Raw genomic sequence first — 12,524 nt, forward strand, 5'->3', positions numbered from 1 at the left:
GCTGAGGACCTGATATAAATGGTGTCCAGGATTTAAGCTATGTCACTGGTTGTTTGTTTGGTTCAGAGCTGAGTTTGTGAGGAAATAGAGGTGATGGGACTAAGCATAGGTTGAACTGCTTCAAGTTTTACCTCTGCCTTGTTCCAACCCACTTCTTGGCACCTTAAGTAGATAAAACTCCAGCACTTTTTTTTTTTTTAATTCCCTTACTTTCGAGATGCCTTTTCTGGGACAGACTTTTATAAAAGGAAGTATTAATCTTTTGGTAGTGTTCAGTATCCACCTCCGAAGCCTGCAGGAAACACTTCAGGGCTTCTTGAGCCTGGTGCAGACTCAAGGAAGAGCAAATTGAAGCACTGAGAAATGTGCTTGACAGAGCCCTTTGTTTCTTTGCTCAGGCAAGGATTCCCGTCTTTCAGGGCTGCAGTTCTAATGTGTATTTATCAGTGAGATCACCAATAACTGACATTGGCTACTGTCCACACAATTTAGGAAAGCAATTTGTTTCCACTAAAGAGAGGGGGGTACTGACCACCTGCATGTTATTGCAGTTGCATGAAATATTTATACCATGGATCGATCCCCCCTCAATGGGTTAAATGCCTGGAACTTCTCATTAGTTTCCTGAGTCTGTGTTGCACAAACACAGGCACAGACACCCTCTTGCGATTACTGATGAACAAGATTTCACCAATTCTAATGTGATTATAGCTGCAACAAGGCAGGAAATCTTGCCTTCATCCTTCTGTTTTGAAGAATTTGGGGACTTTTTTTCAAAGTGTGCATTTGGGACCTTTGACCTTTTGCTTTTGATGACATGATGATTTGGAAGGCAGCCTCTTGCACTCAGTTCTGCCTTGTTTTAAATGCAAATCTATGGGACCCTGCCAGTTTAACAAGAGACACAAGCATTTTCTATTGTGGCATGAAAGTATATATGCATGTTCATTCATAAACATGGTGAGTTATAGCGTAATAAATGTGTAAATAAACGTGGGTAGCCCCTTTAAAGTCAGTGGAGCTGTGCTGATTTATGCCAGGCTGAGGATCTTTTCAAGCTTGAATACGCTGGGGGTTGTTCATGATTTTTCCTCTCGTTAAGTTGCAGCAGAACACCTTCACTCATCTCTGTGTGCTGATCCTTATTATGTGACCTTTACACCCTTCGTATACTTAGGGAATTCTCTTGGCCGTGGTATTTTAATATAGAGATATTTGAAAACCTGTCTCTACTGATAACCATGGTAGGTTACCGTGTTGGAGAAACCTGTCTCTCCTTTTATGTTTCTGGATTTAAATAGACTCATTTCTACATACGGCAGGGACTAAGAATGATTCAGTAATTTGCAACTAATAATTTATTAAAACAACTTTGCCCTTCCTTCTCTTCACAAATTGTCTGCAAACAGATTGTACAGCTCTAATATGTTAATGACTGAAAATTATTTGAACATTTTTTCAGCAAATATCCTTTGGTCTGCAGATTATTTGAATTGCAGATTGTGACTGTTAAAATGAAATATATAATTAACACTGCAAATAGAGCTGATTGGCTATTATAGGAGAACAGTATTTATGGAAATATATCGATTTGTCAAAATGAAGATTTGTTACAGAAACATAATGATTTGGAAAAAAGCTTTGTTGAAATAAATATCTGTAATCCGTAAGGGAGTTCTTGAGTGCTCCTGATGGGTGACTTGAGGTTGGGTACTTTCCGAAGCAGTTGAGACAGCCAGGTTCAATGCCTTGTTCAGACAGAACTGAACCTTTCCTTCCCGCGTGCAGAGGGGTGTGCAGAGAGACTTATTTATTCTGAGACAAAGCTCTTTTGATGTGTTCTGTTCAAACTGTTGCCTTTGTAAAAATAATTAAGCATAATCAGCAGAATGCATGGGAGTTTGAATATTCCCTTACAAGTGTGTTAATCAGTACTGGGCAGAATGGTGGCTCCTACACCTATCAGACTGGTAACATTTCTGATCATGTGTTCTGATTTTAATGAAAAGTCCTTGGAAGGTTTTGCTTATTAGCATTGTCACAGTGTTCAATATCCTAAGGCTTGGAAATTGTTAAGCATCAGGGAAGCTATTTGCAACCCACACTATCAATGGTTTTTATCTGGGTGCAGTTAGTTAATGTGGAAAACATATAGTGTTTTCTATCCAACATCAAAAAATCGGAATGTAAACGCTGGTAGGCACACAGTCAGTAAGGGACTGGTGTAATGCCATGGCTTTGTATTGTGTCAAAGAATCAGGCTAGCAGAATACTAGGTGTTTCATGTACAAAAAGGATGGAGTGTTCTTTTTGGTGTGAGCAGTGTGAAAGGGGAGATGGCAACATTAGGAATATGCAACACACGAGAGGTGTGTCAGGGCAGCATCTCACTTTGTGAAAAGTCAGAGCTGTGGAGAATTATGGCTAATGGAAAGGATGCTGTAGCCTTCATGGAGTTGTTCGTGTGTAACAACTCCAGAAGAAGCTTACGGCTGCCTTAGCTTCCAAACCCGCTTCCCTCCCAACTACATTCTTCATCTCCTGAAGGGTGTGTTTGTGCCAGCAGGAAGGGTGTGCAGACTCCAGCCAGCTTTGAGGGAGCATGTTGGATTACCATGTAACACAGAGCTGGGAGGAACTCGCATCTAGCAATCTGATTATACATGTGCTTTAAATTCAGGACAATCTTGTCATCACAAGCAGTCATGACAGTCGTAGTGACATGTAAATGCAAAGGGAATGTTTGCATATATCAGGGTCTATAGTTGCATATAGACTATAATGTTGTTCTCTCTTCTTTATTCAGACCTAGTTCTGGGCAGTAGAAGCTCACTATAGCTATTGTTTGCTGTTGACAGAAGGTTTAGGGGAGATGAGCGTGGTAGTTGTATTCCTGACACCTCGGAGTATATAATAATAATAGAGTGATTAAATGGTCTAAAATCAGCAAGAGAAATTACATAATAATTGATGCTTTCACACTGGAATGAAAGGTTTCTGCAGTACTGTTTAATTATGAGGAACAACTGAATTTTTATTCTGGAAAAAAAAAAAAATTACATACGTTGGTCCAGAAAGCAAGCTGAAATATAGCTTATGTCTTTAAAAAAAGTATGATTTAATGACCTTTGACAGCAAGTATTTTCCTTGGGGCATTGTGATTCTTCTTCTCCATTGCTATTCAAAATTATAGTACTTTGTACTTCTAGTACAACAGACAGAAAATGTTTCTCTCCCAAGCCATGCTTGTCCATAGGAGCCGAGATGCCCATGTTTGTACAGTGAGTGAGCGAGCAGTAATCAGTGTTTTTCTGCAGATTTCTAATATTTCTCAAAGGAAAGCTTGTCATCCCATCCTGGTTGGCACCCATCTCCAACATGATATGAATTCAATGGCAACTCTAAATTGAATTGAATGGCAACTCTAAATCCTAATTTGCTTAATAGTCAAAACTGGTAATTTTACACAAAATATTGGAAACACACAATTCCTGTGTTTCCATGTAAAATATAACAAGCATAACCATGTATATCAACCTTACAGTTCTATCAGCATTATCAAGAATTGATTCTACACATCCTGTGTATTCAATAGTTACAGATTTTTCTCTTGATGGCAAAACAAATATCTCTGGCCAGGAAACCTACTTGTATCAAGCACTACGGAGCAATTTCTTTCCTTTTCAACAGCAACTGCTGAAGGAGAAAACTTAGTTTTCCTTTTGCTTCCAGATCTACCTATGAACTATGTGTGTCCTGTGGGTAGTAAATAGATATCGATTTTCTTCATAACAGAAGTACATTATTACAGTGATTAAGCTGCAGACCTTCCTTTATGCTATAAAAAATTGGAAATTGGTGAGCTATAGAGGATTTAGGTTACAAAATTGTTTGGGTTTTTAAATTCATCAAACCCTAATTCAAGCTATGAATGCAAAGCCTCTCTGTATATTGCCTTTTTTACGAAGCACCAATTGGCATTTAAAATAAATGCTGATGATATAATTGTAAAAGCATTATATCTGTTAGAGCTGTTAATGGTCACATTGCTCCTTTTTTTATTCTACATTTGTCAAAATCCTGACGGCATACTCTGGAACAATGTTAGATTCAATGTTGATATTGTTACTCAACAAGAACATTGATTCTGTCTTAATTGGACGTATTCAGTACATACTATATGCAATTATCATCTTAAATGAACACACGCATTTATTTGGCATGAACTGAAATTATTTAAATCCTAAGAATTTTTCTTTCAGGCTAGCATATTGTAAAGGCGTTAGTAACAACTATGATATGGTAGCACACTACTGATACAGTATTATGCATGAATACAGAGTTTATAAACAGAATTATGAATAGAAGTGTTGAGGCATTGTTGCATTATTACAGAAAATACTAATATCCATGAAACAGTAAAAAAAACCTCTCTATTGGTAACAAATATTAAGACAGCCTGAAAGGATACTTAAAACCGTTACAAGAGTTTTGATGTATGGTGTTTGCTTTGGTCTTAGCAACTGCGTACATTATGTGAATTCGGGAATTTTTGTTCTCATTTGTTTTAGATGCAGCACTGAAGCACCAAATGAAGGGCTGGGCGTTGCAATACTGTGTACCCTTTTCTAGGCGTGCAGTTCATAAGGGTGTGACAATGGCTGGAGAGCACTGGATGTAGACCAAGCTAAAGACACTGCATGGGGGACACCCAGTCAGGAGGAAACCCTGACGAGATGGTTTCTAGAGTCCTGTAGTTAGAATCATGGAATCATAGAATGGTTTGGGTTGGAAGGGACCTTTAAGACCACCCAGTCCCACCTCCTGCCATGGCCAGGGACCCCTTCCACTAGACCAGGTTGCTCCAAGCCTCATCCAGTCTGGCCTTGAACAATTCCAGGGGTGGGACATCCCCAGCTTCTCTGGGCAACATGTTCCAGTGCCTCCCCACCCTCTCCGGGAAGAAGTACTTCTTGATACCTAACCTGTTTTAATTGAAAGTTTTCCAGACTTTGGTGCCTATCGGCAGTTTTTAGCTGTGTGCTGATGTGAGATGGGGATTCACAGCATGAAGGCTTTAGGAGAATCCTAAAATTCACTAAAAATGAAAATGCAAAATATACTGATTGGATAGCAGGCTGATGTTGTGAATAAATACAAAAGGGAAAAATTATGTTTGCCAGAAAGATTATTTTCGACCCCCCTACATATAGTTTAAATACTGGTAGTAAAAAAGGTATTGTGAATATCTACAAGAAAATGCATTTGACTCCTGTTCAAACATATTTGAATTGCAGATTAAATAAAAGACTGAAGTAGCCTAAAATTCTGAACCCAGTCCATCTTCACATGTTACAAAGAAGATTAAGCCTTGATCCAAATTCTTCTCAGTTTAGTTTCAGCATTGCAAATAGATTTACAAATACCCCATAGTGTGTCCTTCCAGAAAATATATTATCTCCCAAAAATAACTAGATAGCTATATTGGAAGAACAGCAAGCATTATTTCAATAAATAGGTTTCCCAAAGTACCTTGTGACTGACTCTAACAGTCACAATGTTAGACTGACTCTAACAGTGACCAGGATTTCAATTTTCAGCCAGAATGAAGTGCTTTTCATACATGTGTGATCTATATACCAACTTTATAGATTAGATTTACTCCTAACTGCTTCGGGTTTCAATGGCAAAAAGAGGTCTTTGTTACAAGAGTTTTCTCATGCTTTTCTTTCTGATGAACCTGCACTACTTACACATCCTTTGTTTATATTAAAATAAAAAAATCCAACCACAATTTTTGAACTTCAGAAGTTGAGCAGAACTAGATTTTTTTCCTACCTCCTCCCACAACCAAAGGCAGAGTTACGGGAGCCATCGAATCTAGATAAACAATTAATCACGCACTCCTAGGATATGCTCCTTTAATGTGGTGCCAGAATGTGATTTCGGTTCCTCACTTTGTTGCTACTTTTTGTGATCTTTATCAAGCCGTTAAGAACCAGCTTTAGCCATGCCCCAAGGCACATGCACTGGGGAGCACAGAGTTCCTGTGATCATCAGTGCAGACAAATTCAGAAATGGCTTCTCTCCTTTGACTCCATGGCAGCGATGCTCCAATAAAGCAGACTCTTAATGTCTAAAGGTAGATAGAAAAAAGACAGGTGTCAGTAAAAACATTGACTTCCTCAGTATATAAATAAACAAGGGGAGATACAGTGGGCACACTTCTAAAAGCTTTGGACATCTGAAGTTACAGAGGGGATTTGTTGTTTTAGCAATACCGAGGCTCTGAGAGTCCATGTCCGTAACTGGAAATTCAGGACTTAGACACGTTTGAAAATGTCAGTGGTCACCTAAGGGTCTTAAACCTTTCTTGTAATCCTGCAAGTAATTCCACTTTTTTCCATCTTACATTTTTGGTCCTATTGTACTGGAGCTGCTGTAAATTCCAGCTGAATTTAAATGGCACATGAATGCCTCAGCCTTCAAGTGGTAGCCCATTCCAGGACTTGGCCTGTTACTGCTGGTGGTGTGAAATACTAGCCATGGCTTGCTTCTCTTAAGACACTGCTATTTTTTTTTATTGTATCTGGAAAAAATATTAGGAGAGTAAGACTCAGCAGCAAGCCGTCATTATCTGGTTTCATTCAGCACTGCTGAAAAGTAGTCACTTGGTTTGTTCCACCTGCATGTATTTGCACTGAAATGTTTATTTCCCTCTGTTGTGATTGGATCCTGCTGGCTTTGTCAGGAATTTGAAATCTGAACAGTGCCTTTCCGGCCTCTTGTTGCTTACCCGTGCTGAATCCGTTATGTCAGGGCAGCAGGAGTGAAATCTGATAGGAATGTTAACACGGGCGAGAGTGGCAGTGGGTGGACCTTCAGAGAAAAGCACTCAAGCCACACAATTTGCCAGTGTCACCCCTGCCGTGGCTAAATGACTGGAGTGAAAATTGATGGGGAAGGGAATGGTTCTCCTGCTGTAATTATACAAACTCTCTCAACAGTGTTACACTCCGCAAAGTCACAGTGGAGCAATAATAAGCCACACAAAGAGCGACTTAATGTTCATTTGTTAAAATAATCTATTATCCTTTTTAGCTGTAGATCCACTTTGTTGAGAGCTGTTACATATTTATATTGCTAACATCGCACTATCCAAATTGTATTAATTGGATTGGTTTTGCAAGAGTGTGCTTCAGGGGCAAGGTCACTGCGGCGGGAAGCAGGGAGTCTGTGTTTAGGGACAGGCATGGTGGGACAACAGTCTGAGTGACTGGGGCGTCTCAACATGCTGCCAATACTGGGTGCTGCCTTTATCCCTAATGCGCACAGCATAGCAGGGATGGAGAAAGCGAAGGCAAGCTGCTTTTCCACTCTGCTGTCCTCTTCCAGGACCACTCATTTCTCACAAGATGGGAGCAAGTTCAGGGAGAGACCCCACTGGGATAAGAGGCTGAGCCCTGTGGAGAGGGAAAAGATGAGTATTTTCCATGAGAGCTTGCACTGCGGGGGATGCCCCCTGCACAGACCCCGGCCCTCTGCAGTGTCATCAGCTGAGGAAGGGGGTTAGTAAGAGCACAGGGAGTCATGCTCTGCCCACAGATCCCCACTCTTGTCCCCCAGGATTTGCCAGTAGTGTGATAAAACATGCAGATCCAAATAATTGCTACTAGTGCCTGAATTGACTGGGCTAGTACGGGAAATGCTAAAAAGTCCTTTACATGCAGTCTCCTAGTGTAAAGAGAGCATCTGATGGGAACATGCCTCTGCTCTCGGTTTTGGATCTGTTAGAAGTTGCTTTCTCTAGCAAAGCAAATATTTGGTGACAGAACTAGATGTAGCAAGTGCTGCATAGCAGGAAAGTGTGAAGTATTCATAATGATATGAAATGCTACTCAAAATTCAATGTTTTTCACATTCCGTTGCAAGCTTAAACATTGGACTCCTGTCACAGAAATTTCTGCTGCAGTAGACACAATTTCTAGCATAAATGGGCTTGCTTTCAATAGAAAATGGAACAGTTTTCAAAGGAAAAAAGGCCAATTTGTGAGTAAAAATGGACTTATTTCTGAGCAAAGAGGCTTATAAACATGAAGTGATAAATGGCTCTGCAAGTTTTCCATACAATAATAACAACTTCCCAATCAAAATAATGAAAAAGTTGCATCCAGGAATGGGGAGAGAAGCTTCATTCAAGTTCTATTACATTGAAAACATTAAAAAAAAAAAAAAAAAATGAAAACTGTAAATTTTGTTCCACTCTAATCTAAATTTGTCTTGGAGACATGTCAGTAATATTTCTTTGCGTATGTTTATATGATGTTATAAATCAAAATCCTGTTCTGGGTTTGCTGACTTCTGAGATGAATTTTATGCAATAATGATGTAAGACTTAAGAAAATATATTTCTTAGGATCCCTTAAGTGGCAGTGGCATCTGATTTTCTAGTAGTCCATATGTTTTTAGAAGTAAACATATCTTCTGACTTGACTCAATGATTTTACATGAAAAGATGTTCCTTGATAATAGCTGGTCTGGTGAGCAACTCATATTGTTGCTGCTCTCGTGGGCTAAAAGTGGTTCAGTATATAAGTGCTAAGGAATTGGGATCTCCTTCTTACACATGCTCCAACAAGGGAGTTGTGGTGTACCCAGGAAAATTCATAATGCAAAAAGCACTATTGAATGAATGTTTTCAAATCACAGCTACAGAGAAGATTGTGTTGTCCAAGAGGTTGTGTTGTTAAGATAGAGACGAGAAATAAGTCTTTTAAAATTTTAAATAGTGAGATACAGGCAGAGGGATAAATGGATTGGGAGCAGCCCCGAGGAGAAGGATTTGGGGGTACTGGGGGACAAAATGCTGGACATGAGCCGGTCATGTGCGCACTCTGCTCTTCTCAGCTCTGGTGAGACCTCACCTGCTGCTGTGTGTCCAGTTCTGGAGCCCCCAACATCAGAAGGACACAGACCTGTTGGAGAGAGTCAAGAGGAGGCCATGGAGATGCTCTGAGGGCTGGCGCCCCTCTGCTGTGGGGACAGGCTGGATGAGTTAGGGGGTTCAGCCTGGAGAAAGAAAGCTCCAGGGAGACCTTAAAGCCCCTTCCAGTGCTGGGTAGGGGGGTGCTACAAGAAAGCTGGGGGAGGGCTTTTTACAAGGGCAGGGAGTGACACGACAAGGGGTAACGGGACTAAAAGAAGGGAAATTCAGACTAGATACGAGGAAGAAATTTTTTACAATGAGGGTGGTGAGGCACTGGCACAGGTTGCCCAGAGGTGGTAGATGCTCCAACCTTGAAAATATTCAAGGTCAGGTGGGATGGGGCTTTGCGCAACCTGGTCTGGTGGAAGGTGTCCCTGCCCATGGCAGGGGGGTTGGAACTGGATGGACTTTAAAGTCCCTTCCATCCCAAACCATTCCGTGATTCTGTGTTCTCTGTTATGGGATAAACCCTACTTCAGCTTCCCTGAATTCTGCTTTATAAGGCAGTGTATGGGTGGTAAACAGAGATTATTGTGTTGCTATACGGAGTTTCGCACCACTTGTCTCCCTGCATGTTAATTCCCTGGAAAAGTGTTAGATGAAGGACACTGGATGAGTGATGTCAAAGATGTGTAGCCTTGGCTCATGTAACCAAGCTGGCTCATGGGGCTGGTCTGAGGTTACAAAAGCCCTCTCTCAGTGGTGCCTTAGCCACCCTTTCTGGCATCATTATGCTGTTTTGCCCCTGAGATCCAGACTTATTTTTCAAGGAAGGTTTGAAAAAACATTCCCGAGCACACGTTATATTCCTACATGTAGTTTTAAAGGTGACTGCAGCACTCTCCCATCTGTGATCTCCATTGATAATGCAGCGCATATGGTCTTCGGGCAGATGGTTCCATATAAGGCAGCCATACAAATGGGGAAATATTCATTTTAATTAGGTGCCCAGTATTGTCTCCAGTGAAATCCATGTCAAAATTCTCTGTGAGTTCCATGGGAGCAGGTTCTGATGTTGAGAACGGCTCCCTTTGGTGGGATGTATTACTACCCCACTGTCCAGCTTACAGAGAGGTATGCCTTCATGCCTGATGCGAGAGAGATGAATTAGAAATGCTGTAACATTCCCATTGCAGGATAGTGGCTACAGGGGATTTTTCTGAGTTATGACTGTCTTCTGGAGGAAGGAAATTAAGGATGGCTTTTGCTATGGATCTAGGCTCTCTGATTCTACAATTAGGTAGTCAGTCAGATAAGTAGCCATGACATAGGAATCAGATATTATAGATGTAAATTCTTAATGTTACTATACACATTTGCTTTGTACAATAACTGGAAGTCGTTGCCCATTTTAGAAACTGCTTTCTTGCTTCTTACAGTGAAGCAAACTTAGATTGCCATTCTAAATGGTAATAAACAGAATGAATACGATTTAATAAAATAAAGTGAATTTCTATGTAGATTGTGGCATTAGTATTTAATGATGTACCCATCATAGCACTGATGAAGCAAGCTGCTAAATATTAGTACACTGAAATGAGTGCTTATTCTTAAAGAGCAGGTATATTTTCACTTCTTTTCTCTTTCCCAATCTCCTTAAATAGATAGATTATGTACTGTTTACCAATATTCACCTGTATTCCACATAAGGTTTCCATTGCAGCAACTGAAGCTCATGAAAAGCTGGGCTGTTTTGGTAAAACAATGTGATAGCAGATTTGTTTCTATGCTGTTTTATCAGGCTAAAGTAAGTTTTAGGTTTTTTATATTTTATTATTTTAATGTGAATTAAAAGTGGTATGTAATCTGATGTGGGTATTCAGTTTGGGTTTTTTAACCTTTCATTTGCTGTTATTTTTTCAGACTATGGAAACCCCAAAATACGAGCTAGTTATAGAAGCTAAGGATATGGGTGGTCTTGATGTGGGACTCACTGGTACAGCAACTGCCACTATTCTTATCGATGACAAGAATGATCATCCACCAGAATTTACCAAGAAGGAGGTAAGAGTTTGCCATCTGTGTTCTACAGAATGGTGCATGTAATTGTAATTAGCTTGTTTCTAAATATAAAAATGTTCCTTAGTGGAAGAAAATAATTAAAGAAATCTTTGTAGCTCAGTGTGACAGACTTTCCTGGACCTGCTCTTTTTTTCTTTTACATTAATAGATTTGTATGAATGATTTCCAAAACAAAATGCAACTACAAGTTAAAAATCTATGTCAAGAGTTAATTTTCAGAGGCTGGCTAGAAAGATGAAAACATGTTAAATAAGTTTGCCATAGTGGTAACTTTCTCCTTCTGTTCCTATGGTGGAAAATAGAGAATTCCCTTCTGCCTGTGTTCTAGCTTGGGGTGTTAATGGTCAGGAACATGCATGAAAGCAACATGTTTTGTCCTACCTCCAGTATTTCACCTGTGAGGCGGCTAGTTTTGAGAGTTCTGTAACAGAAGCTTTAGTCTTAAAAGCTTTAAATTCAACCTACAGGTCAAATTTGCAAGGAAAGATTTTTTTTCCCTGCAAGTTAAATTCCACTGAAGAATGTTGAAAAGTCTGGAAAAAAAGCCTCAAACAAAAGACATTCACTGCCTGCAGGGGAGTGTAATAGTGTGCTAAAATCAGCACACAGTACTATGACATTTCTGGTTTCAGGCAAAACATCTACCAGATTTCCTGCCCTTCGCACACTGACCCCTTCCTTCCCCTACATTTATTATTAGTCTGATTTTTTTTTTTTTTGGTTGGTTGTTTTTTTGGCCTCTGGTCCCTGGAGAGAATTAGATGGTGTCAAGTTTTATCTAATAACAACTGGTTTGGATTTTGCTGTAAAAGTTTCCTGAGGCTCTGCAGATTTTAAGGAATATTCCCAAAAGGTGAGAAGTAAGCATGAGGGATGCTGATTCTAAGGTAGTGTTAGAAGAAAAGAAAAGCCTGTTGCTATAAAAGGCTTGGTTTTCTCCTTAAGGTATGTTTCTATCTTCTTTTTATTTTCCCTGGCCTAAATTTAGCAGTTTGAAAACAGATTTTACTGAAGTAAAAGCTTTGGCAAGGGCATTTCAGTCACCTAAAGGTGCTATGGAGAGCCTGATCCAAACCTTTCCAAGTACATAGGTGATAACTAGGATACTGTGATCAAACTATTAATTCCCTTAGAATTACTGTTTACATCAGACTTTTAATGCTTGAAAGCTTTTTCCTGACAATCAAGATTTAAAATATATTTAAAATAATGTATTTTTTTAGTCCTCTGGAATATAACAATGATAACATGGTGTATTTAGAAATAGAAAGTAATTATATTAATATTGATAATGGTTCATGTCATTCATAGTCCTACCTACTGAATTCCCAAACTTTGAGATTTCTTCTTTTGAAGCAATCTTCTTATAAGAATATTTCTTGATTTACTTAATAGTCTTCCTTCTGGTAATTTGGGCAAGCATGTTAAAAAACTTTGGTGCCTGCTTAGCCCTAAAGGTACTGTTCGACAGTTTCTGTGGAAGTTCAGAAATGTTTACCAATTCATTTAGTCAGTG

The 12,524-nt window shown here is 39.6% G+C and overlaps 1 protein-coding gene across 1 annotated transcript in view; it reads left to right on the forward strand.

Annotated features, from left to right (window-relative positions):
* CDH13 (cadherin 13) overlaps window positions 1-12,524 on the forward strand; it is a gene marked incomplete at its 5' end in the record, with an annotated part of 267,510 nt that overhangs the window by 170,075 nt on the left and 84,911 nt on the right. The window contains one exon of the mRNA XM_010148860.1: window positions 10,850-10,990. Coding sequence (XP_010147162.1) covers window positions 10,850-10,990 — 141 coding nt within the window. The remainder of the gene's footprint in view (window positions 1-10,849; window positions 10,991-12,524) is intronic.

Source organism: Eurypyga helias, unplaced genomic scaffold (assembly GCF_000690775.1).
Source record: "Eurypyga helias isolate BGI_N326 unplaced genomic scaffold, ASM69077v1 scaffold603, whole genome shotgun sequence".
NCBI classification, from domain to species: domain Eukaryota; kingdom Metazoa; phylum Chordata; class Aves; order Eurypygiformes; family Eurypygidae; genus Eurypyga; species Eurypyga helias.